At 40.7% G+C, this 27,518-nt stretch overlaps 1 protein-coding gene across 2 annotated transcripts; it reads right to left on the bottom strand.

Moving 5' to 3' along the window:
• Nucleotides 1-3,214: 3,214 nt before the first annotated feature.
• On the bottom strand, nt 3,215-24,924 carry ZNF311 (zinc finger protein 311). Of its 2 annotated transcripts, XM_057494071.1 has the most exons (7): nt 24,777-24,924; nt 21,698-21,836; nt 14,216-14,505; nt 13,788-13,866; nt 11,455-11,543; nt 9,195-9,299; nt 3,215-5,987 (listed from the first exon to the last, which is right to left on the bottom strand). In XM_057494071.1, the coding sequence occupies exon 7, from the start codon at nt 5,818-5,820 to the stop codon at nt 4,744-4,746; it is 1,077 nt and encodes a 358-aa protein (XP_057350054.1). In that variant the 5' UTR covers nt 5,821-5,987; nt 9,195-9,299; nt 11,455-11,543; nt 13,788-13,866; nt 14,216-14,505; nt 21,698-21,836; nt 24,777-24,924; the 3' UTR covers nt 3,215-4,743. The 2 variants fall into 2 exon arrangements, with proteins under 2 accessions (XP_057350054.1, XP_057350055.1); XM_057494072.1 differs by lacking the exons at nt 11,455-11,543; nt 13,788-13,866; nt 14,216-14,505.
• Nucleotides 24,925-27,518: the final 2,594 nt, after the last annotated feature.

Raw genomic sequence — 27,518 nt, 5'->3', positions numbered from 1 at the left:
AGGATATAAATCCCCAAAATATACTCAGGGATGGGAGAGATATACACAGTATACTCTTTTGGAGGTAGATGCCGTATTCCCAGAGAGATTTGGGCTTGTTTCACTCTGATAGCCTTACCCCTGTATCAATCTATGATAGTCAGGGTCTCTGGACACTGCTCAGGGTTACCATGAATCAGTGAACATTCAGCCCCTGTGTCCACCCAAGCCAGGACATGTTGTTCACTGGGGACCAATGGATAGCTATTTATTTCATCATGTGGCATCCGTTCCCCCCCCATGGTCTCTCAGGGCAGATACCTCCACTTTCCCCTCAGTCGAAATGTGTTCCCCAATCACCTTCCTGTGTGGGTTCAAGTGAGGTTGGCTCACTCTCCAGCAGTAAGTTTTGCAAAAACACAGGCTGTACTTGTGGCTCTGTCTCTGACCTCTGCCTCTTTGGTTTTAATGGCTGGAACTGCTGCTCTGGTTTCAGTTGTTTCCACAGCTCCAGCAAGACCCTATTTGACTTCCCATCTAATTTCCTTCCATCTGCTCCTGCCCGTATTAAATCAACCCTCATCTGGGTCCTCATGATCTTAATGGGGCCCTTTAAATTCTTCTTGTGAGTAGCAGACCTTATTTCTGTGTTCTCATTGCTTCAGCCTCTCCTAAATCTGCTACTTTTCATGTAACCTCCCTTATGGGCTGCCCTAAGTGGACAAAATTGGTCACTAGAGACCCAAAGAGGGATGTGGGAGCCATTTGAAGCACATATTTCTCATCCCTGTAGTGAAAGGCTCCTCATCTGGGCCATGATTCTCTGGACTATAGATTGCATTTCTTATGCCTAGCTCTCATAACACCTTGTGGAGCTCAGCATATGTCTGCCATCTAGCAGGGGAGTATGGTAGATCACCCTGATTGGGCCACACCGCATGAAGTACAGCCATGAGCCAGTTGATGAGGGAGTCCTTTCCTAGGACCTGATGTGCACTTTGTAATTGCTGCCTCGAGAGACTGAACTGTCAGGGAAGCCAACTTTTCCCATCTCTGATCCAGAGAGAACAATTCCATCCACTCCTAAGTCCCACAGACCAAAGAGCCAAGCTGATATTGACCCCAAGAGCTTCTGCCTAAACTGGGAGCCCAAATCCACCAGCTCAGCCTGAGTATAGGGGCAGAGCATAGAGGGCTCCACGACCTGGAGAAGGGGTTGCACCTCTTCTTGGGGAATCCTCGGCTGCTGTGTCTTTATCTTCTTTATCACTATTTGGTGTGCTTTCAACAGAGGAGGGATTAGTGCCCCTGGCACCACCCCTTCATTCTTTCCCAGCTCCTCCATTTCCAGGGCTGATGGCACTTTTCCACTCCCCCAAGTGCCTCCTCTGCTACAACCTTTACCTTTTCTGCAGTGTCTAGCAGCAATGTTAGCTCAGTCTTCAAGATCTCTCTTACCTTCACCTCAATGCTTCACAGCTGGCATTCTCTTGTTGCCTCCTCCTGTGCTTCCCTCAGGAGTGTGCCTTTTTTTTCTATGGCCTTTTCCTCCTTCAGAGCACCTGGCAGCACTGCTGTCTCATTCTGTAAGGAATCTTTCATCTCCTTCCCTGGACCTCGCAACTCATGTTTGTGCACTGCCTCTTGTGGTTTCTGCAGAGGTCCACCCTTTTCTTTTTGGCCTTTACTTCTTCAGTGGCACCTCACTGCCAGTGTCCTTGTGCTACCTCCTCTAACATCAATGCCATTTCATTCTTCAATGAATCCACAGCAGTTCGCAGCTCACGTTCTCATGCCGCCATTTCTTGTGTCCTTTTCAGGAGCGTGTTCCTCTCATCTGTAGACTTTTTTAATACTGTGAGAAGCAGCCAATCCACAGCTCCTGCTGCCTCAGGAGCACTCCGCTTCTCAAAAGACCTACTTATTATACCAAAGGCCACCTCTACTCCCTCAGGTAACACCTCCACTTGCCTCCAGTCCTGTGGGACCCAGCTTTCTAGGAGGCAAGCCACCTCAGGCCACATACCCATTGGGGTACAATCTGTCTCCCCATTCATAGCGGCAGCCCGCTGAAGCACTCCTGCCATAAGGGCAGCCTGTGTTTTTCCTGGTAAACAATGAACCCTGCCTACTATATGCAATCATCTTGCACATGGGTTTTAGCCATCTTGCATTATGGATTCAATGTGACCAAAGAAATGACAGTAGAATATTCTCGGGCTGAAAGGGTTTATTACCTGGCTTGTTCTCCTGGCGACAGGTTGAGCACTAGTGTCAGAGCACTGCGCTGAGCTCTTTATATAGTGACTCAGTCAATAATAACTTATTGCCTAGGGTGTGGAAGCAGTAGCCTAGCAACAGGCCAGGTATATCATCAAGTGGTATAGGTTCAGTGAGGATCCTGGCCATAGGAACCACAACTTTCCACATACAGTCATTAGCCAGGCTTGGCATCACCTTCTCCTTCATCCACACTGGGCACTCTGCAGCCTGGGAGCGCTTCCTACTTCCCCAGCCTGACCCTTTCTGGGAGGAACTCTGTGGGTGGGTCCCTGGTGACTGGCAGGCACCAGACCAATTACATGCCAGGAACAGAGGGGAGGAGAGAATGGTGGTTTTCTCTCCACCCCTTGCCAAGGAGGCTGCAGTGGTAAACACCTATTGATATGTAAATGGACTAAGGCCAAGGGGGAGATTCTGGAAATTCTGTCATTTACCCCACAGTTGGGTAACCCACTGCTCATCTCTTTCCATAAAGTAAATGTAATTCTCAATTATGGTCATTATGTTAATTAAGTTGCCCTATTTACATCTTCTTCTAGGACTTTCAATGTCTATTTTAGCACCCTTATTGTATTTGGATATTTAATTCTGTCTGGAGTAAGGTCTTGGAACAGTTGAAAGAGAAAATATGGATGTTAAGAGACTCTGAAAGACTTGAAAATATATAAATTCCCAATATATTTATTTATTTATTAAGGTATGGATGCACTCTTATGAAGGATTCACGTGAAAAAACAAAGTGGTTACTACATTTACCCATTATCATCGTCTCCACCCATACCCCATTGCAGTCACTGTCCATCAGTGTAATAAGATGCCACAGATTCAGTATTTGCCTTCTCTGTACTACACTGTCTTTCCCGTGATCCCCCATACATGTATTAAATATAATAACCCTCAATCCCCTTCTCCCTCCCTCCCCACCCACCCTCCCACACCACTCCCCTTTGGTAACCGCTAGTCCCTTCTTGGAGTCTGTGAGTCTACTGCTGTTTCATTTCTTTAGTTTAGTTTTGTTGTTATACTCCACAAATGAGGGAAATCATTTGGCACTTGTCTTTCTCTGCCTGGCTTATTTCACTGAGCATATGCTCCAGCTCCATCCATGTTGTTGCAAATAGTAGGATTTGTTTCTTTCTTATGGTCAAATAGTATTCCATTGTGTATATGTACCACTACTTCTTTATCCATTCGTCTACTTATGTACACTTAGGTTGCTTCCATATCTTGGCTATTGTAAATGGTGCTGTAATAAATATAGGAGTGCGTATGTCTTTTTGAATCTGAGTACTTGTATTCTTTTGGTAAATTCCAAGGAGTGGGATTCCTGGGTCAAATGGTATTTCTATTTTTAGTTTTTTGAGGGCCTCCATATTGCTTTCCACAATGGTTGAGAAATTCCTAATCCATTTGAAAGAGCCTTTCATTTATCATATAGATATAGCAAATATTTAAGAAATCAGCACTGAAGATGTTTTGGTGTATTTACAATTAAGTGGGGCAGGCTTCATGCTTTCTACATGTAAACTGTTAACTGGGCAGCTTCTACTTTTCTTTTACGTTTAAATCTGCTCCTGCCCTGACTCCTGTTGCACGCCAATCTGAGCAATCCTGATTCTGTATGAAGAAGTACCATTCAGGCTTTGAGTTGAAACAGAACAAAAAAAAAACCTCGCTGAAAATGATCAACGTTTATCTATTAAAACATGAGCCATGCTGAACTAAGGTAGAACTTCATATCAAAGAGATGTGGTATAGGAATATGGAAAATGCCTAGGTAAATCTGGGCATTTGTACAGAATTTACTGAATGATCCTGAGCTGTTTTCTTAATCTTTCTGCACCTCAATTTTCTAATCCCATAGGGATGTTATATGAAGTAACTGAATTAAAATTGTAAAGCCCTTAGAATACTGTTAAGTAACAAGCATTAATAAGTATTTAATATTATTATTATTGATAGACAAAGCCCAGTAAGTGAACATGCTTACTGAAGAAACACTGAATAGGAAGTTCAAGGACAGAGGCTTTGGGGATCACACAATTAGGGGTCAGGAAATCAAGAACCAATTCAGGACACAAGGACAGTCTAAGAAGTATAAGGAGAAGTGGGAAAATGTAAACACCAGAATTATTATTCTCAGTTGTTGGTGGTCAACATATTGACTGGAAAGGTCTGAGGAACAGTTAATGGACAGAGAGATTTCCCACTTTCATCAAGTTTGTGGGTTCCCCACACTCTTATGTTTTCTTTTCTTATGTCCATTAAGATTTGAGCTCACTCTGAAAGTTTTTCCACACTCCTCACATTCATATGGTTTCTTCCCAGTGTGAACTCGCTTATGTCCAATTAGAGCTGAGCACTGGCAGAAAGATGTGCCACACTCATTGCAGGTATATAGCTTCTCACCAGTGTGTGGATTATTCTGTGCTGCCTTAGGACTGAACTATGATGAAAGGCCTTTCCACATACCTCACATTTCTAAGGTTTCTCTCCAGTGTGGATTCTTTGATGACTTGTCAAGTTTGACTTCCCTCTGAAAGCTCTACTACACTCTGAACATTTATAAGGTTTCTCTCCAGTGTGGATTCTTTGGTGGATGGTAAGGCAGTGTTGATCCTGGAAAGTTTTCCCACAACCCCCACATTGATAGGGCTTCTTCCCAGTGTGTTCATGTTCATGAGCCCGACGTTTACAGTTGTGATGAAAGGCTTTCCTACACTCTTTACACTTGTAAGACTTCTCTTCAGTGTGGATTCTTCTGTGTTTGGTGAGCTCTGCCTTGCTGTGGAAGGCTTTTTCACACTGAGGGCACCCATACTGTTTCTCCTGACCATGGGTTCTTTTGTGTTTGCCTAAATCTGAGCTCCAGCTGAAGGCCTTCCCACACTCACTGCACCCATAAGGTCTCTCTCCAGTGTGGATTCTGGTGTGCTTGGTGAGGTCTGAACTTCTGCTGAAGGCCTTCCCACACTCCTCACATTCATAAGGCTTCTCCCCAGTGTGGATTCTGCCATGGATGGAAAGGGAATGCTTAAACTGGAAGGCCTTCCCACACTCCTCACATTCATAGGGCTTCTCCCCAGTGTGGATTACCTGATGCAGACTGAGACGGTTCCTGGTCTTTAAGATCTTCCCACAGTCACTGCACTTGTGAGTTTTCTCCCCACTGTGGTTTTTTTTATGTTGGCAAAGAGCTGATCTACTACTGAAGGCCTTTGTACACTGGGCACAATTAAAGGGTTTCTCCCCTGTGTGTAATATCTGGTGCATAGAAAGCTGACTTTTGGTCTTGAATGCTTTGCCGCACTCATTACACACACAGGGTTTCTCACCAGAATGAATTTGCTCATGGAGAATTAGGTCAGAATGCCAACTGAAGTTTTTGCCACATTTGGTACATTCCTGGAGTCTCTGTTCTGTATGAACTCTATTGTATGGAATACGTTTTGAGTTTGGATTGGAGCTTTTTCTAAGTACCTTCTGGTTCTTTCCTTTCTTGAAGGTCATTTTCTCAGAGCCTTCTTTCTCTTCTCTCACTTCCTCCCTCACAGGCATTTCCCACTAATTCTCTAATTTGATATCCTGTACATGAATCTCCCTAACCTTCAGAGCCTGGGAGACAACTTTTAGGAGAGTTTTCTGTTTCATCTAGCAGACTTCTCTGTTTTCAAAAATCTCTTGTACTGAAATTGCTTTCTCATTCTCAGGCCATGTCTTGTCAGCTGTACTTAAACAAAAAAAAATGTCAGTTATTCAGAAGAAAAAAATAAGTGAGATGGGAAATATGAAACAATGTTAAACTGTCTGAGGAGTAAATGACTTTTCCAGGCTGAAAAATTTGCTAATGTATGGGCAAAGGTTGGGATAGACTGAAATAATGCAAAGTACTAAGATATTTAAGTCAACAAACTTTATAAAAATCCTTATGAATCTATATTCTAGAATCTCCTAGGTTAGTGAATGGCAACTTCATACACTAGTCACCTAAGACAGGAAACAGAAAATCATCTTCAACTCCTCCCTCCCCTTTATTTCCTAGCAAACATTTTACCAATTCTGCGAGGCAGGCTGCAGGGGGGATCCTGAAATACCAGTGCAGTCCCTTTTTAGGGATATGTCTGCTTTGCTCCCAAGAGTGGGCCCTCGTGAGCCATTTCTGCCTTGTGACTGTCCATCCAACCAACACCTGATCCAACCAAGCCAGTTTCTCTTCTTGGACTTTGGACTCATGACATGAGCGCAGATAAGGCCAGGCTCTGAAGATAGCTAGGTATTTAATACTTAAATTTGAGAATGAGTGGTGGTGGGATAGTATATCATACAGGGGAGGGAATGTTCTTCCATCTGGACTGAGAAGCAGAGGTCAATCTGCCAAGAACGAACGAAGCTGACATACAGAGGAGCACAGACAGCTGGAGAGAGGGGCCTAATGGCATTCCAGTCCCTTCTTAAGCCTGATGTATTCCTGCCCTTAGGTTCCACACACCTTAAATAACAAGTAAATCTTGCTCTTTTGCTTAAGCTAGGTTTGAGTTAACTTCTACTGCTGCCAAAGAATCCAAATCAATCTTCTCATTCCTCTCTATTTCTACTGCTGCTGCATTTTCACTAGCTAACTTCAAATCTCTCCAAATGTACTTTAGGCTGGCTCCCCTCTAATCCTTCCTCTATACTGCTTCCAGATAATTTTAAATATTGAATCTAATCATGTCCCCCCTTAACTTAAAATATTTCCATGGCACTCCATAGCTAACCATACAGAAAGGAAGTAAAACATATAGTCAAGAGCCCCAGCTCTGGAGTAGGTCTGGGTTCAAATACTAGCTCTGACACCTGATAGCTGTTGGGAGGATGACTTTACTTTCTCTGTGCCTCATTTGCTTATCTATAAAACGAGACCTAGACCACCCATGTTGATTAAATGAGTTAATGTATGTAAAGCACTTTCCAGCACTTGATCTAAGTACTTAATCAACATTAGCTATTATTATAAGAATAAAGTTCAAGGTCTGTAGTTTGTTTATCAAAAGCTCCTTCAAATCATGACCTTGCTCCTGTCTACTGCTCCTATATTTTGCCCACTGGCTACCCGAAGTCCTTTGCTCTGGTCACACTGAACTATTTGGAGTTTATATTCTTTTACACCTCAAAAGTTTCTTACATGTTATTCCCTCTGCCTAGAATGCCTCTCTCTTCCTTCAACTAAATGATCTCACTTATTCCACTTAATTCAGTTGCCATCCCTTCTGCAGTCTTTTGGTCCCCAGGTCAGGTTAGTATGTTTCTCTTCTATAGAAGAGAAACATGTATCTTCTATATGCATATACCAGGTACATACATATGTAGATATCTCTATGCATCTCTGTAACTCTCACCGTACTGTACCATATAGTCACTTATTTATTTATCTGCCTTCCCCAATAGACAATAAACTTCTGGAGGGCAGGGCCCATATCTTATTTGCTTTATATGTCTAGTAACTTGTATAGTGCCTGGTATATAATAATTGCTCAATAAATATTTGTTGGATGGAAGGAAGGGAGGAAAGAAGAGTAGGTATTGTGACAGGGTAGCTGGAGTTGGTCTATAAACAAAGGACTTTTTTTTGAAGTAAAAATACAGAAAATAGGTTGAGTGAAGAACTGGCAATAATTTATGACCAACTGGGTAAGAGGGTCAGGAAGAATGGAAAGGCAAAGAGAAAAAGAAGTAGAACCAGATACAGAAATAGGGAAAGCCTAATGAAGGACAGCCTTGTGGGGAGAGATGAGTTTGATTTTCAATATGCCACTTTCTAGATGACAATAGGATATCCAAATAGAAACCAGGAGTTAGAAACATGAGGCTGCTGCCCAGGAAAGAGGTAAAAACTAGCAAAATCAATGTGGAAGGCATATACATTAGGGCTGAGAGCTGAAGCCTAGAGAAGAACTGTTGCTCTGGGAGGAGGCAGTTCACTATGAATTCAGTGGGACTGAATAAAGACAAGAGCAAATGGAAGGGTCGAGGGGCGTTTAAAAGGACCTCATACCACATTTATTTTCATGGCAGTCACCCAGCTATGTACAAGTAGCACAGACAGTTCAGTCTCTCCTGGCTCCATTGCTGCTCCCTCCTGCTGTTACCCAGCATGGGACTCAATCCTCTCCCTTCCTAGCACTGGAGCTCCACGGCTTCCCTCCTGCTGCTTCCTTTCTCCACCCCCTTAAGCTCCCTGCAACTCCATTCCTAGTGCTCTCCTCCACTCTCTCCCATTCCCCACCTTTCCCTGGCCCCAGCACCAGGAGGAACTCTGCGGGCAGGTCTCTGTGGAGACTTGTAGACATCCAACCAATTATGCACCAGGAACTGAGGAGAGGAGAGAATGGGTGTTTCCTTTCCATCCTTCCTCTCCACTGGTACTCCCATGACTGACCAGCTGCTCTGTTCCTGGTAAAGATGTTGCTGTCCACATATATGCAAACAGGATCTCTATGTACACAATGAGTGATGTTAAGTCCGGGCAATATCCTGGTCATACTTTCCTTTTATCTACAGGACCTTACTTCACAATAAGGGAGAATAGAGAAAGTCAAGGGTCAAAGGCGAAGGACTCCAAATGGGGAAGGTCTTGGGGAAAAAAATCAGAAGCAGAAAAGCAATGGAGTACTTTCTGAACAATAGAGTAACTGACACACAGAGGGGAGATCAATTCTCGGAGCTTTTTTTTTAGGACCAAATTACATAAAGCCTATTAGATAGGTTGCCAAGAACCTATCAGATAATGACAAAATGGTTGTCCAAATAATTTATTATATCTTCTTCCCTAAGGTTTCCTACGCGATTTTCTTCTGGGCCCTTCAGGATGGATGATCCACTACTAGGAACATTCTATAACCATTTTGTCACATGGTAGACAGGAGGGGACTGAAAATTTCTCTATTGCTCACCTGGGTAGGAGTAGCTCAGGAACTCCCTGTCCTGTAGATCTTGCACACAGGGCTCTGTACCTCGCTCCAGATGGAAGATCAAAATAGGCTTAGGATATGGAAATCCTGGTTGTAGAGAAGGAATAAGACTGTGTAGAGCAATATTACAACTGTCCTAACACTTGGCCTTTACCATTCTGTTTGCATAAGGAAATAGGAAAGGACTGTCCATTTGGGTAGAGAAAAGGGTTAGTTCAAAGGTCTGGTAACATGTAAACAAATATGTTTAGGGATTTTTCTCAGAAGTCATACTTAGAAGGATAGAGGAGATTCTGAGAAATAGTAATTTGGTGGTACTTTTCTGTTCTTTTTAGGAGGATGGGAGTCTTAATAGGGAGGCTATCTGTTTTGGGACAAGGAGTTCATGACTAGAAGCTGAACATTGAGCATTCACTGGAAAAAGAAAGGGCTGAGAAGGCAAGAATCCAGGGAGAATAGAAGCTAGGTGTGTTTTTCTTTTTTCTTTTTTCTTTTTTTTTTTTTTGTGAGGGCATCTCTCATATTTATTGATCAAATGGTTGTTAACAACAATAAAATTCTGTATAGGGGAGTCAATGCTCAATGCACAATCATTAATCCACCCCAAGCCTAATTTTCGTCAGTCCCCAATCTTCTGAGGCATAACAAACAAGTTCTTACATGGAGAACAAATTCTTACATAGTGAATAAGTTACATGGTGAATAGTACAAGGGCAATCATCACAGAAACTTTCGGTTTTGCTCATGCATTATGAACTATAAACAGTCAGTTCAAATATGAATACTCATTTGATTTTTATACTTGATTTATATGTGGATACCACATTTCTCTGTTTATTATTATTATTTTTAATAAAATGCTGAAGTAGTAGGTAGATACAAGATAAAGGTAGAAAACATAGTTTATTGTTGTAAGAGAGCAAATGTAGATGATCAGGTGTGTGCCTGTAGACTATGTGTTAATCCAAGCTAGACAAGGGCAAGAAAACATCCACGTATGCAGAAGATTTTTCTCAGAACAGGGGGGGTGAGGTTCTAAGCCTCACCTCTGTTGATCCCCAATTTCTCACCTGATGACCCCGCTGTGACTGTGCCTGTCTTAGGTTGTTCCTCCCTTGAGGAATCTTACCCGTCTCTGGCTAACCAGTCATCTTCTGGGGCCATACAGGGAAATGTAAAGTTGGTAAGTGAGAGAGAAGCCTTATTGTTTGAAATGGTTAGCTTTTTACTTCTTTGCATATTTATGCCCTGTAGCTTCTATGCCCAGCATTTGTCTTGAGGTATCTTTACCACTTGGAAGAATTATGATACTCGGTAAATTTGATATGAGGCATGAATTCTATTTAAGGGTTGTAATTAGGAAGGAAGAAGAAAAGCTATAGAAGTAGCAGGCGGAAGAAAACATGGGAAGATTGATTATTTCTTTGACATATCTTCTTGTAGAGTAACTTCAGCATGTATAGGTTTTAAGCTACTACTTAAATTGCGCACACACATTAACATAATAGGAGTATAGTTACATAACCAAAGCATAGCTAGGTGTCTCTTTCTACCCAGGTGGAGTCTCATTCCAAAGGATTAGAAAACAGCAACAAGGTTACCTAGAAAATTACCTTGCTATGTAACAGGCAACTCAAAACTCTTAATTTTGGGTGAAGATCCTGATGATGAAGATGGAGGGCTCCAACTTTCATTGTGAGACCCCACATACATTAATAAAGAAATTAAAAGAAAAACCAAAGGAGAAAGTACAGAAAGCCAAGTACAGGGAAAGTCCTTTCCAAGTGATATCATGTTCCCATAATTTTCCAAAATCACATCTTTATAGACGTGTCTTTGAGCATGGGTCAGACACTGCCACTCCCCATTACTGAAGTTCACAGCTACATCCTCAAATGTCACTGACTCCTGAAACAGTATGTTCCTGCTGTCCTGGAGAAAACCCCATAGTTCCCTCAGGAAACAGAGGAAAAAGAAAGGAATTTGTAGAGAAAAGGTTTACATAAATGAAAGGCAGTTACTGTTTGGTGCGTATTTGGGGATGAGATGAAAGAAAGCACAGGCTTTCAATAGCGAAAAATAATGGAAGAGGAAACAATCCACAAATGGTTTCATCCTACAAAATGTTCCTTATGAGCACCTGGATTTGAAAGTTGCATAGCTAGAGAATGTAGTGAAAGTAAGGCCATTTTCAGGAGGTAGTGCTCTATTTTCAGGTAGTATGGAGGGGACCTCAGCTCACTTGGGCCTGGCTCATCAGTGTGATATTTGCTCCTGGCAGGTTTCCTTGGCTTCCATCTTTGGCAAAGGTAGGATACTGAGTTTGTTGATCTGAGAGAAGAGAAATAAGCCAAGACTCATTTTAGCATAGTACTAATGACATCTTCTACTTTCATCATCTTTTCCACAAATGCAGAAGTTTCTCAGGCTCTAACCTAGAGATGAAGTCTACTGTCTTACAATATCCTCTTTAGTATTTCTTTAGTCAGGGTTTCCAGTTTTGGGCATCAGGCCTTGGGACGGCAACTGGAAGTACACCCTTCTTTCTCACCTACATATATTTTCCTTTGGTCTGTTTTCATCCTAGAATGATCTCTACCCCAAAAGGCCCAAATCACTGACTCTTAGTTTTGATAACCCTTTTTTCTGTATTTTAATGTTGAAGTAACTTCCTCCAGAAAGACCTGAGAAGGTGGTAGGGGGAAATGAAAGGAGGGGTGGGTGTGGAACAGAAATCTCCAAGGACAGGGATCTCCAAAGCTTATTCCTTTAGGCAACTTAATGGTCTACCTCCAGTTAGTTTACTGGAAAAATTTTTTTCCTTGTTATTAGAGAAGAAGCACTTTCCTCCTGTGATTTTGAGTCTTTTTCCTTCTGGTTCCCTAGTACTAAGTCATCCTCCCCATAACACTGTAGTATAGCACACACAGTCTATTAAAATGCAAAAGAAAGTTTCTCAGAGTGTCCAAGTATCTAAGTATGAACCATATGGATTGGGTGAGATGTAAAGTTTCACATTACTAATTAATGGGTCCCTATCTTATTCCTTGCAAGCCAGCTCAACCTTTCTGCAACTTCAATGTTTACAGTGACTCATCTTTCTTGATAGTTAATCAGCATCCTCAAGTCTGAACAATTTCTAATCTAAAGATACCAGTGGGGTCAGTCACTCTAGGATCACTTGTTGGCCTCAGGCCCCCAAAGCTATCACCCCAATTTTACTAAAATGTCAATGTAGGCACAAACTGGCTTCTTCCTTCACAAATTTCCAAAGAAGTCTGCTTCAATTGAAACTACTCTTAGCTTTTGACCAAGACCAGGGCTGCATTTCAGTCACCTTGGATTCTACTCAGTTTTTCCACTGTCTCACTCTAAAAGCCCAAGTTACTTTATAACTCTGTCTCAAAAAGTCCCAAACATGCCTGGACTGCACAGAGCTCACAGCAGAAACAAGTTCTGCTCTGAAACACTAAGTAACAGTTCTTTATAACATCAACAAACTGAAACTTCCCAATTTTTTAAAATCAGCACCATTATTATGAACATTTTCAAATATACAGATAAGTTGAAAGAACTGCATAGTAAACATCTAAATACTTGCCATTTATATTCTACAATGAAAATTTTGCAATATTTGCTTTATAACTTATCTGTCCACGTAGCTATCACTGTCTCTGTCATTAATCTACTTTATTTTTTGTTGTATTTCAAAGTTAAATAAATCAGCATCCTTCACTCCTAAACACTTTATCACACTTATCATTAACTAGCAATCAATATTTGTTTACATTCTTATTTTTGAGGTAGAATTTCATACAGTAAAATGTTAAAGTCTTAAATGTATCATTGGATGAATTTTGATAAAACATACCCCTATTTAACCCAAACTTTCCTCCAGATACATCCCAGTTGAATTTTTATCATATCTTCTTCACAAATTGGGAAAGTTTTGTCAACTCACAGTGTTTCTTTTTTTTCTAAAGTGTTCTCTATATTAACAATTTTTAAAATTGTGGCAAAAAACACAAAACATAAAACTAACTATCTTACCATTTTTAAGTATATAGTTCTATAGTGTTAAAAATATTCACAATGTCATATAATCTCTAGAACTTTCTCATCTTGCAAAACTGAAACTCTTTACCCATTAAATAACTCCCCCATTTCTCCCTCTCACTCAAATTTTACATGTTGGTAAAACTGATTGGGTAGGAGTTACTGAATTATAACACAAGTTTTAGTGTGTAAATATGTACACATATGTAAGCTATATATCATATATATCAAGTTGTACATAAAGGATAGAATGCATTCAATTTCTTTGATAAATTGCTTTGTAGACTCTTTTCTTATGAATCTCTGATCATTTTTCCAAATTTGACATTTAAGATAAGGGCAGAAACTGAATAATTTAGTTCCTCTCAATATTGACCCAAGCCTAGTATAGAAATAGTTTCTATAAATGCTCAATAATGAGCAGATTTACAGGCCTCAAGAAGCATCTCCCACACATTCGGTGTCCCTGCTCTATTTTCAGCTGCCATGACTCCTGCCACAATACCCTGTGCACCTTACCTCTTTCCTGCAAGAGTTTGGTATCAGGGGTCCAAAGCAGCTGACTTGGTGATCCTGGATTTTCATCTGACACCATGACCTATTATTGCAAGGTACAGAACAAATCTGCAGACGTTTTGGAGGGGAGGAAAATATATGGGAAGCTACAACCAACTACAAAGTTTTGTCCATGGAAATTGACTCCCAGAAATAAAATGAGGGTACAGAAAATCAGGGACTCATTCCCTGATATGCCTTATGAAATACAGGAATGACACCCAATTACTCCCTATAACTTAATGATCATCAAGCCATCCAGAAAAATTGTATTTGGAAGGAGAAAACCTCCACAAGATCTATTCAGGCCCATCACCACTCCCACTACTTTCCTCCTTTCCTGGACTCACTGCTTCTTCTTTATGATATACTGCAGACCTTCCTTTTCTTACCTGCTGCATCTTTTTTACCCAGCTGTCTTTTACAGTCTTACACCACTGTGCAGATTTCTTCCCTGATGGTTGGATTCAGCTCCCAAAGTCAGTTCTGGCTTTGCTCAGACAAGTTTTAAAGTGGCTCTGGTGAATGCCAGCCTCCTCTGGGGCCTACAAGTCTTGGTGCCAGGCAAAGGGTCCTTCCTGACCCATGGGACAGCTGCTATTTGGCTCGAAGTGTCAAACACTGCCTTGGATTTGGGTTCAGCAGCAGCATTAAGCTAGTTGTGATCTCACAACTTGTTTTCCTGCAATTTCATAAAAGGAAGAGAAAAGAGGTATGTGACCCCAGCAAAAGAAGGAATCACTGAGGATCTGAGGACTCACTGAGGATCTATGGGAGATAAGGGAGCAAAGGAAGACGAATTGAAAATGTTAACATATCCAGAATAGAACTTCCACTGCTAGTACTCTGCCTTGTACACCATTATTACAGTAGCCTTCTAACTGTTCTCCGTTTCTATACTTGCCTGTCTGTCTCTTCTTAATACAACAGGAAGAGTGGTCCATTTAAAACTTGGATTACTTCATTTATCTGTTTGTAACCCCTCCACTAGCTCCATCTTACTCAAAACACATAGTGGCATTCCATGCTCTATAAATGTGCCTATTATTTCTAGCCACCTCTTGTACTTATTCAAAATAAAAGACCAAGATTTTGAGATTAAAGATGGCCACTTGAGAGGAGAGACAGAGGCTTCCTCCTAAAACTGGATACAATTAGAAAATTTAATTGGCGCAAATAATCCTGAGAGAGCAACAGGAAAGAGGACGGCATCAAACTGCACACACCTGGAGAAAAGAACACACATCAGCGAACGGGGTAACATACCAGAGCTGTGGCTCTGTGGGACCCGAGCCCCTCCCCCAACCCAGCTCACCAGCGGGAGGAAGACAAACAGAGCAGGGAGGGAGTGGAAGGCATGGGACTGCTGAATACCTAGCTCTGGAGATCTGCTCTGGGAACACAAACCTACATTTCATGGTGCTTTCATGAGACTCGCATGACTACTGGGTTGGAAAGTTAATAGAGGCAGAGTTCCTAGGGAGACTGGGATTCTGGCTGCTTGTGGAAAGCAGGGATCCATATCTGGCTGCTCTGGGACAAAAACTTACACCTGTGTGACCGGCCCACTGGCTCAGGCAGTGGAGACAGGCACAGCAGCCAGGAGGCGGGGAACAGTTCTTTCCTACCCCCAGGAACCAGTACCACTCCCCTGCGACGCGCGACATTGGTTCAGGGGCTCAGCAGCTCCAGAATAGAGTTTCTGGACACTAGAGGGCGCCATATACAAACATGAAACACCAAAGGAACCTTGTCCAGAGTAAAACTGTTAATACAACACCCGAGAAAGATTTAAATGATATGGACCTCGTGACTTTTCCTGAAAGGGGGTTCAAAATAAAATAATCAACATCCTAATGGAGGTACAGAAAGACATCCAAGAACTCAGGAATAAATTCAGGTCAGAGATCCAATCATTAAAGAACACGATGGAGGGTATTAAAAGCAGGTTGGGTACGGTGGAGGAGACAATAAATGAAATAGAAACTAGAGAAGAGGAATACAAAGAAGCTGAGGCACAGAGAGAAAAAAGGATCTCTAAAAATGAAAGAATATTGAGAGAACTGTGTGACCAATCCAAGCAGTACAATATTTGCATCATAGGGATACCAGAAGAAGAAGAAGAGAGAGAAAGGGATAGAAAGTGTCTTTGAGGAGGTAGTTGCTGAAAACTTCCCCAATCTGGGTAAGGACATAGTCTGTCAGGCCATGGAGATCCACAGATCCCCCAACACAAGGGACCCAAGGAAGACAACACCAACACACATAGTAATTAAAATGGGAAATATCAAGGATAAGGACAGACTGTTAAAAGCAGCCAGAGGCAGAAATAAGATCACATAGAAAGGAAAGCCCACCAGACTAACATCAGACTTCTCAGCAGAAACCTTACAGGCCAGAAGGGAGTGGCATGATGTACTAAATGCCATGAAGCAGAAGGGCCTGGAACCAAGATTACTTTATCCAGCAAGATTATCATTTAAATTTGAAGGAGAGATTAAACAATTTCCAGGTAAGCAAAAGCTAAAAGAGTTTACCTCCCACAAACCATCTTTGCAGTCTACTTTGGAGGGACTGCTAGAGATGGAAGTGTTCCTAGGGGTGGACAGCTGTCACCAGAGGTAGAAAAACCACGGTAGGGAGGGTGGAGCAGCTGATTGTGAGGCAAGTGCAAAATTAAATTGACTATCCCCAAAGTCAATCAAGGGAAAGACAAAAATTACAGAATTTGATACTTAATATATAAAGAATGAAGGAGGAAGAAAAAGGAGGAGAAATAGAAAAGAACCTTTAGATTGTGTTTGTAACAGTATACTAAGTGAGTTAAGTTAGACTCTTAGATAGTAAGGAAAGTAACCTGGAACCTTTGGTAACCACGAATCTAAAGCCTGAAATGGCAATAAATACATACCTATCGATAATCACCGTAAATGTAAATGGACTGAATGCACCAATCAAAAGACATAGAGTCACTGAATGGATAAAAAAACAAGACCCATCTATATGCTGCTTAGAGGAGACTCACCTCAAACCCAATGACAGGCACAGACTAAACGTCAAGGGATGGAAAAAGATAGTTCATGCAAACAATAGGGAGAAAAAAGCAGGTGTTGCAGTACTAGTATCAGACAAAATAGACTTCAAAACAAAGAAAGTAACAAGAGATAAAGAAGGACATTACATAATGATAAAGGGCTCAGTCCAACAAGAGGATATAACCATTATAAATATATATGCACCCAACACAGGAGCACCAGCATATGTGAAACAAATACTAACAGAACTAAAGGATGAAATAGAATGCAATGCATTCATTTTAGGAGACTTCAACACACCAATCAGTCCAAAGGACAGATCCACCAGACAGAAAATAAGTAAGGACACAGAGGCACTGAATAACACACAAGAAAAGATGGACCTAATAGACTTCTATAGAACTCTACACCCAAAAGCAACAGGATACACATTCTTCTCAAGTGCACATGGAACATTCTCTAGAATAGACCACATACTACACCACAAAAAGAGCCTCAGTAAATTCAAAAAGATTGAAATCCTACAAACCAACTTTTCAGACCACAAAGGTATAAAACTAGAAATAAATTGTATCAAGAAAGCAAGAAGGCTCACAAACACATGGAGGCTTAACAACACACTTCTAAATAGTCAATGGATCAATGACCAAATTAAAATGGAGATCCATCAATATATGGAAATAAATGACAACAACAACACAAAGCCCCAACTTCTGTGGGATGCAGCGAAAGCAGTCTTAAGAGGAAAGTATATAGCAGCCCAGGCATATTTAAAGAAGGGAGGACAAACCCAAGTGAATAATCTAATGTCATAATTATCAAAATTGGTAAAAGAAGAACAAATGTGGCCTAAAGTCAGTAGAAGGAGGGACATAATAAAGATCAGAAAGAAATAAACAAAATCGAGAGGAATAAAACAATAGAAAAAATCAATGAAACCAAGAGCTGGTTCTTTGAGAAAATAAACAAAATAGATAAGCCTCTAGCAAGACTTTTAAGCAAAAAAGAGAATCAACACACATCAACAGAATCAGAAATGAGAATGGAAACATCACGATGGACCCAACAGAAATACAAAGAATTATTAGAGACTACTATGAAAACCTATATGCTAAGAAGCTGGAAAACCTAGAAGAAATGGACAACTTCCTAGAAAAATACAACCTTCCAAAACTGACTAAGGAAGAAACACAAAATCTAAGCAAACCAATTACCAGCAAAGAAATTGAAGCGGCAGTCAAAAACTACCCAAGAAAAAAACACCCGGGCCAGATGGATTTACATCGAAATTTTATCAGACATACAGAGAAGATATAATACCCATTCTCCTTAAAGTTTTCCAAAAAATAGAAGAGGAGGGAATACTCCCAAACTCATTCTATGAAGCCAACATCACTCTAATACCAAAACCAGGCAAACACCCCATCAATAAAGAAAATCACTGACCAATATCCCTGATGAATGTAGATGCAAAAATACTCAACAAAATATTAGCAAACTGAATTCAAAAATATATGAAAAGAATCATAAACCACGACCAAGTAGGATTCATCCCAGGTATGCAAGGATGGTGCAACATTCGAAAATCCATCAACATCATCCACCACATAAAAAAAAGAAAGACAAAAACCACATGATCATCTCCATAGATGCTGAAAAAGCATTCGACAAAATTCAACATCCATTCATGATGAAAACTCTCCGCAAAATGGGTATAGAGGGCAAGTACCTCAACATAATAAAGGCCATATAAGATAAACCCACAGCCAACAGCATACTGGACAGTAAGAAGCTGAAAGCTTTTCCTCTGAGCTTGCGAACAAGACAGGGATGCCCACTCTCCCTACTGTTATTTAACATAGTACTGGAGGTCCTAGCCACAGCAATTAGACAAAACAAAGAAATACAAGGAATCCAGGTTGTTAAAGAAGAAGTTATACTGTCACTATTTGCAGATGACATGATATTGTACATAAAAAACCCTAAAGACTCCACTCCAAAACTACTAGAACTGATATCAGAATACAGTAAAGTTGCAGGATACAAAATTAACACACAGAAATCTGTGGCTTTCCTATACACTAACAATGAGCCAATATAAAGAGAAATCAGGAAAACAATTCCATTTACAATTGCATCAAAAAGAATAAAATACCTAGGAATAAACCTAACCAAGGAAGTTAAAGACCTATACCCTGAAAACTACAAGACACTCTAAAGAGAAATTAAAGAGCACACTAACAAATGGAAACTCATCCCAAACTTGACAATATTAATTCAAAATGGCCATCCTGCCCAAAACAATACACAGATTTGATGCAATCCCTATCAAATTACCAACAATATTCTTCAATGAACTGGAACAAATAGGTCAAAAATTCATATGGAAACACCAACAACCCCAAATAGCCAAAGCAATCTTGAGAAAGAAGAATAAAGTGGGGGGGATCTCACTCCCCAACTTCAAGCTCTACTACAAAGCCACAGTAATCAAGACAATTTGGTACTGGCACAAGAACAGAGCCACAGACCAGTGGAACAGAATTGAGAGTCCAGATATTAACCTAAACATATATGGTCAATTAATGTACGATAAAGGAGCCATGGACATACATTAGGGAAATGACAGCCTCTTCAACAGTTGGTGTTCAGAAAACTGGACAGCTACATGTAAGAGAATGAAACTGGATCACTGTCTAACCCCATACACAAAAGTAAATTCAAAATGGATAAAAGACCTGAATGTAAGTCATGAAACCATAAAACTCTTAGAAAAAAACATAGGCAAAAATCTCTGGGACATAAACATGAGTGACTTCTTCATGAATATATCTCCCCAGGCAAGGAAAACAAAAGCAAAAATGAACAAGTGGGACTATATCAAGCTGAAAAGCTTCTGTACAGCAAGAGACCCCATCAATAGGACGAAAAGGTACCGTACAGTACGGGAGAATATATTCGTAAATGACAGATCCGATAAAGGCTTGAGATCCAAAATTTATAAAGAGCTCATGCACCTCAACAAACAAAAAGCAAATAATCCAATTAAAAAATGGGCAGAGGAGTCGAGCAGACAGTTCTCCAAAGAAGAAATTCAGATGGCTAACAGACACATGAAAAGATGCTCCACATCGCTAGTTATCAGAGATATGCAAATTAAAACCACAATGGGATATCACCTCACACCAGTAAGGATGGCTGCCGTCCAAAAGACACACAACAACAAATGTTGGCAAGGTTGTGGAGAAAGGGGAACCCTCCTACACTGCTGGTGGGAATGTAAATTAGTTCAACCACTGTGGAAAGCAATATGGAGGTTCCTCAAAATGCTCAAAATAGACTTACCATTTAACCCAGGAATTCCACTTCTAGGAATTTACCCTAAGGATGCAGCACTCCAGTTTGAAAAAGACAGATGCACCCCTATGTTTATTGCAGCACTATTTACAATAGCCATGAAATGAAAGCAACCTAAGTGTCCATCAGTAGATGAATGGATAAAGAAGATGTGGTACATATACACAATGGAATATTATTCAGCCATAAGAAGAAAAAAAATCCTACCATTTGCAACAACATGGATGGAGCTAGAGGGTATTATGCTCAGTGAAATAAGCCAAGCGGAGAAAGACAAATACCAAATTATTTCACTCATCTGTGGAGTATAAGAACAAAAGAAAAACTGAAGGACCAAAACAGCAACAGAATCACTGAACCCAAGAAGGGACGAACATTTACCAAAGGGAAAGAGACTGGGGAGAATGAGAGGGTAGGGAGGGATAAGGGCAGGGAAGAAGAAAGGGGGTATTATGATTAGCAGGTATCATGTGGAGGGTGGGGGAAAGGGGAGGGCTTTGCAACACAGAGAAGACAAGTAGTGATTCTACAACATCTTACTATGCTGATGTACAGTGACCGTAATGGGGTTTGTGGGGGAGACTTGGGGTAGGAGAGAGCCTAGTAAACATAATGTTCTTCATGTAATTGTAGATTAATGATAACAAAATAAAATAAAATAAAATAAATTTAAAAAAATAAAAATAAAAATAAAAGATCAAGTCCCTACAATGGCAGACATGTCTACCTATTAGCTCTCCTACTGTTTTTCCCCTCGTTCAATCCTGTTGAGTTATAGAGAATGTATCTTTCTTTTCCTTCTTAGGCACATTTTCAACTTAGAGCCTTTGCACTGGCTGTTCCCGCTACCTCAAGCTGTCCACAAAGTGAATAATCTTGCCTCCTTCAAGTGTCTGCTTGTATGTCATCTTCCCAAGGAGACCTACTCTAAGGGTCCTTATAAAATTGCAACTTACCTTCTCCTTCCAATTCTGATATACCTTACCTTGTTTTATATTTCCTTTTTAAAATATAGCATTTTATCAATTCCCATCATGGTGCATACATTACTTACATACTATGTTTGTTCATTGTCGGTTTCTTCCTCACTAAAATGTAGGATCCTAGGCTCTTGAGGGTGGCGACTTTTGTCCATTTTGTTCACTGCTGTATTCCCAGCATCTAAAACAGTGCCTGCACTAGCAGGCACTCAGGAATTGGATGAATCAATGAACATATGGATGGATGCTGGAGAGAATACATGAGATAGAATGGGTAAGGGCTGCTGGGAGTAACAGCGGGAGGGAATTAGGGAAACTGGAGGGAAAGCCCTGTCTTGGGTAGAAACCTGCTGCGGATTCCCCTTCCCCGCTCTCTCTCTCTCTGCCAGCGACCTCGGGTGCCCCAGAGAGTGGGTGTAGTAAGAAGGTGGCAGCGCCGGGCTCCTCCCATCTGCTCCACTGTTGGGTCTGGTAAAATTGCAGTATTTCCAGAATCTCTCACCTGGCCTTAGTGCATCTCCATGTCAATAAGTGTTTCCAAGGGGAGGAGAGTAGTCATCTCCATATCAATAGATAATTACCAGGGTGAGCCAGGGCGAATCTGGACCACAGAGGTTGGGTGGGCTCCCTTCTTCTGCAGCCTGGTCGCAAGAGACATGGGAGATCAGAAGTGGATGACTGCTTATAAGCAATAAACTGGTTTCTGCCACTTTGTTTCTCCATTTGACTGATTTCAGTTCAAAGGCATTTTGCCCCAGACTGGGAAAATATCCCCCGCCGCCCCACACCAAGCTACGGAGTTAGAGCCCTTGGTTTAATTCCCATCCCATGCGGGATCTGACCGCAGACCTTCCAACCAATACTCTCCCCAAGAAATGAGAAAACAGGGAGATCTAGACTTGCTACACTTCCTAGTCTCCAATAACAATTTCCGGTAACTTTCTAGGAGACGCCTCAACTCAGTGGTCGATGAGTTCCCTAGAAATTCTCTACCTGCCATCTTCCTCCTGAGAGCCTTCAGGAATTTGCGCAGGGTTATCAGGGGGGAGAATGGTCATGGAGGCAGAAACGGTACCATACTGACCTGTTTTTATCGTGAAAGGATGCCTTGATTAGAATGGAAAGAAATTTTGTGACATAAATATATGAAAAAGTTATTTAAATGTTAACTAAGAACACAAAAATTACTGAATGCTTTTTTTTCAAAAATTAAAAAGTTCCTTATGAACTAAATTAAGTCTACACTGAGCATGGGGCTTGCAGGAAAGATGCTATACATGGTCACCTACCCTCCAGGCTTAGTAGGGTATATTCTTTCTGATACTAATATACTTAACAGTATAACATCCCATTCACATATACAATGGAGTACACTTATGAGACTTTGCTATATAACCTTTGCTGATAGGAGGATATTTTACTTCCACAGCAGACCCTTAGTTAAACCACTTTAATAATCCAGCTCAACTGAGATACAGTTTATGTACACTATTTTTTTATTGGTTAAATTACTCATACATAATGTCCTAAAATAATGATAATTTTGCCAGGGACCCATGTCAAGCTTTTCAGTCGGTTAATTACACAGTGCGCCTTTTTTGAAACCTTTTGAAAATTTGGATATTTGCCAATACTGGCATTAGTAGCCACGCCTTAAAAGTGGCCTCTAGGGGCCCTGTGACCTATTCTTTAAGTGATTTTGCAACTGAAATTCAGGATCCTTGAAACAATTTTTATCTGGATATGAAGACTTGCACAAGTAGTTACTCTTTTACTATCTCCTCATATATCCTGAAATTTAATTTCCTCATATTAATGTTTTTCCTCCCAGTCCCAATTTGAAGGTCGTGATCTTTGATGGAAAAATAGAAGCCTCAATGGGGTTATGTAATTCTATGGCTCCTCTGCCATCTGTTGAAATTACCAAATTCATTTCCTGGGGCTTTTAAAAAAAATAGCAAATATTTCAGGAATATAAAAGAACAATGTAAGGAATGTTCAACATCTAGCTTAAGATCTAAATATTACAGAAGCAATTAATCTCCTTGTCTATCCCTTCCCAATTCCTCCCCACTTCCTTCTCAGGTTAACTACTATCCTGATTCTGATGTTATTATTCCCATGCATGTTTATATAGTTTAGAATATATGTGGGTAGTTACAAACATTATATAGTATAATTTACGTGTTTTACAAATTTTTCACAAATAGTTTCATTCTATTTGTATAAAGTAAATATCTTTTAAATTTGAAAGGCTTGACTTAATATATACAGGTTCAATATTTTTGGCAAGAATACTTCATAGGGATTACTATTACTTTGTGCTAAATTTTATGGATTTGAGACTTATCCTTAATGAAAAATATAATGAAAAAACACACCAAAATGATGGTGTGCAAATCAACAGCACTCAAATAAAAAAAATAGAATGAGGCTTAGGGGTACATTGTTATAAAGCAGCTTATGCAGTAAGAAAGCAGTGACTTTATTCACAGTGATTGGTTATGTTAGAATTTTCCTAAATGATAAGGAATGGGTTAGTGGTTACCTCATATCAACCATAGGGAAATTTAAGTTTGTTTATGATTTCCAGAAGCATAAGCAAGAAATGACCCAGATAATGTTAGTAATTAAGCTTTGTTTGTATGACTGTACTGGTTTTGTCTGCTCAGGGAATTTCTCAAGGTTAGTCTCTGTTTTTGACTTTAACAGCTGTCACAGGTCTTCTTCATTTTCTGTCCAGTAATCTTGTCAATTATCCTGATTATTTTCCCAGTTCAATTCAGAACTTTAGCAAGTGTTTGTTTTCTGTCTTTGCTTTTATGTACTTTATTTTGTTTATATTGGCTCTCTTTTTGAAATAACTTTCCTGCCATTTCCCAGTCTAAAACGGTAATATCCCAAATTTATGCTAGGAAGTTCATATTCTAGTGTAGGAAAGAACAACCTAAAAAGTATTTTGTACTTCCTCAAACTATTAAATGTATCTCTTGTGTTTAACTTCATTACTTAACGTATGTTGCATATTTTCTATTCAAATTTCTGCTAATCATTTACCGAAATATAATGTAATGAAAATATAGGAAAATGCCACATATTGGAAATACAATATTTGAAAAATACAGCATACATTACTTGTAATGCATGCTTGTGGTTCTGCATAATCCAAAAACTTACAACATTTAAATATGTGACAAATGCTGATATTACTAAAGATGCTTTGCACCAATGCTTTTTCAGACCCATTTCAATTCATTTAACATTTAAGTAAATTAAAAAGCATTTAAGTATTTCTTCAGCAACTGTTCTAAGAAAGAAGCAAACATGAGTGAACAGAACAGTTCAAGATCTCTGCCGCGGGGAGCTTACATTCAAGTAATACTATCTCGTGCTTTCATTTTCTTCCTTTGTTTTCTCCCTTCATACACTAAAGAAGATAAATTTAATATTCAAACTAATCTGTTCTCAAAACTTTCCCAAACTAGTAAGCAGTGACTTTCAAGCTGGACCACCCAGCTTCTGAAGGTTTGTAGCTGTACAGAAGGGCCTCCCGGAGGCTAGAAGGGCGAGCTGCGCGTTACCTTGGAGACCGCGGAAAGGAAAGGTGTTGTCTGCGTTTCGGCGCTCAGAGCCACGAGTATATATAAATATATATGTTTTTGGGCTTCCCACCACAGCCGAAAAGGCAGGACCAGAGAGGCCGCGAAGACGCTGAGGCCGAGGGGCAGGTTTGTGCAGCCGAGCCCCGGGTCCTGATGGGAGCTCCGCGCCGGCCTTCCGGGGCGGGGCCTGCCGCGAGGGGTGGGGTGGGGCGTGAAAGGCCCCGACTGTCCCAGCATCCTTCCCTTCACCTCTTCTATTTTTCTTTTCTCTAGGCCACCCTTTAATATTAAAATTTATAAATTTATTTGGTAAACTGGTGAATATAGCACTTATTCTGGGTCTGGCTTCATTCTAAATGCTTGATGTTATATTAACCTATTTAATTCTACAGCAACCCAATGAGGCAGGTACTATCACTATCCCAATTTTTAGATAGACAACCTGAAGCCTAGGGAGGCTAATAAACTTGCCCACGGTTGCAAAGTTAGTAAGCTGAGAACAGGAAACCGAAGCGGTATGGTGCCAGCATCTGTGTTTTTAACCATGACACTTTAACCATAACACTATAGACTGTCCTCACCAATCATAAAATTCTCATCAGAGCTTTAACTTTCTTCCTTTCTGCCAATTTCTTTTCCCTTCAGGCTGCTCTATTCTTTAGTGATTTTTAGTTGTTGATGTGGTTCTGCTCCCATTCATGGCCTCTCTTTCTCTCACCCCTCCTGCCCTTGTCTTGCAGGCCAATAACCTAAAATGCAGAACAGAACTTCTGAAATTTGCTAGGCTCTAAAGCCATAATGCAATGGCTAAAAAATGTAGAGCAGCTCCTGCCCTTTGGCTCAAAGTGTCAGTCATGTGGAGAAGGCAGTTATTTTTTATCACTGTTCACAGGGATTTGGCTCCCTTGAGGAGGCCTGTCCTGAAGAGCAGGCCCTGGAAGTCCCACCTGGAGAGAGACAGGATTGGATGTAGGTACTGGATTCACTCAGCAGAGAGGAGATCATAAGAGTGATGGGAGATAGAGAGTGAGATCTGGACTGAGAAAAACAAGTAAGAGGAAGCAGCGTCTCTACTGTCCAGGGGAGAGAAACAATAAAAATGGTTTTCTCAAGGGCTAAGGGAGGAAGTGGCCTTCAAGACCTTTAATTGAGATTCTTCTTCCTGAACCTCTTTGTTACTGACTATATTGATAACAGTCTTTTCAGTTGCATGCTTTTGTAGGAAAGACTACATGAATCTTTTTTCTAAAATAGCATAATTGGATTTTCCCTTTCTCTGCAGTTCACTGAGATTGCTCCCTCATATCTCTTCTGGAATTTTAATTTTAACATGTGAAAAATCCTTTTCTTCTTTCCTTTTGAAGCATTCCTACATCTAGGTTCCATCCAGTGCCCAGGAAGGGCAGAGCTGGGCATGTGAGGAGGTTTTGGGTCACTAGTTATTCAACAATGGCCCATAATCACCTAGCCTGAAAATGTTATCCCTTTTTCTTGGGTCCTGCAAAAGTGAACTGAGGAGCTATCACTCATCCTTCTGCTTAAGAGTAGAGTCCTGGCAGTCCAATAGAAAAGGAGCTAGAGCATTTCTTCCAGAGATGGTATCAGGACTGATTTTTAGATGTTACACATAAAAATATAGAAAAAGAGACCTAAGTGAACATTGGGTTTTCCTCCAAGGGACTGAAAGCCACTCTTTAGGAGTTCCTGAGGCATCCCCACCCTGCTGTGGCTCTGGAGACCTGTGCCCTATTCCCTAGGGCAGGAGTTGGTGAAGTGACACGCAGCAAGTGCCCCTATATGACCTGCAGGCTTAGGGACCCACCATCTATTTTCTGTGGCCTCTGACCTAAGAACAGTTTTTACATTTTTAAATGGTTAAAATAATAAAAAAATCATAACATTTCGTGACACCTGAAAATTATAAAAATTCTAACTTCAGTGTCCATAAATTTTATTGGGACACGGCCATGCTACTTACTTATATACTGCTTTTGTTGTACAACAGCAGAGTTCAGTAGATAAAGGCTGATGGCTTGCAAAGCTGTAAATATTTATTATCTGGCCCTGCATACAAATGTTTGCTGATCATCAGTGTTTGCCCTTAGGGTGGTCCACAGCCCATTTTTAAGAGTTGCTGTGGAGATTGAACTCCCTGTTCTCAGTTATTACAGGCTTTATAGTTCTGTCTTTACCCTCCTCCACTCCCAAAGGTTTCTCTCGACATCGTGATCAATCACAAAAGGGACAAGGAGGCTACGTTGGGGCAGGGATTGGGAGCTTCCTATGTTAAAATCCCTGTCTTCAGAACTTGTTTGCATCCAAAGTATGGATCTACTTATGGACCATAAGAGAGACTCTCAATGGGCCTGCAGACTGGTTTCCACCTGTAGCAGATCAGGAACTCTCTCCCCAGGCCATCCTCATCCTTACATTCCTTCTGTAGGAGGCCTGGAAAGAGCTATCCCTTACTGGGCTTGTTATATGAGTTTAGGCAGGAATCTCCTATTTAGGAATCTGGGATAGGGCTATAATGGAGAAAATTCTAAGTCTCTGGGTGAAGATAGAGAGGAGTTGTCCCATATTCTACAAGGGGCTGCCATTAGTATGTCAATGCTCAATGCACAATCATTAATCCACCCCAAGCCTAATTTTCATCAGTCTCCAATCTTCTGAAACATAACAAACAAGTTTTTACATGGGATTAACGATGATAGTGTAAGA

The sequence above is a fragment of the Manis pentadactyla genome, chromosome 16 (assembly GCF_030020395.1).
Source record: "Manis pentadactyla isolate mManPen7 chromosome 16, mManPen7.hap1, whole genome shotgun sequence".
NCBI classification, from domain to species: Eukaryota; Metazoa; Chordata; class Mammalia; order Pholidota; family Manidae; genus Manis; species Manis pentadactyla.
Note: the sequence above shows the minus strand (reverse complement) of the source record. Positions and strands in the feature narration are given on the sequence as shown.

What these genes read in the sequence shown, in the direction of transcription:
- ZNF311 (XM_057494071.1), bottom strand. Translation starts at nt 5,820, where the DNA reads ATGCCTGTGAGGGAGGAAGTGAGAGAAGAGAAAGAAGGCTCTGAGAAA.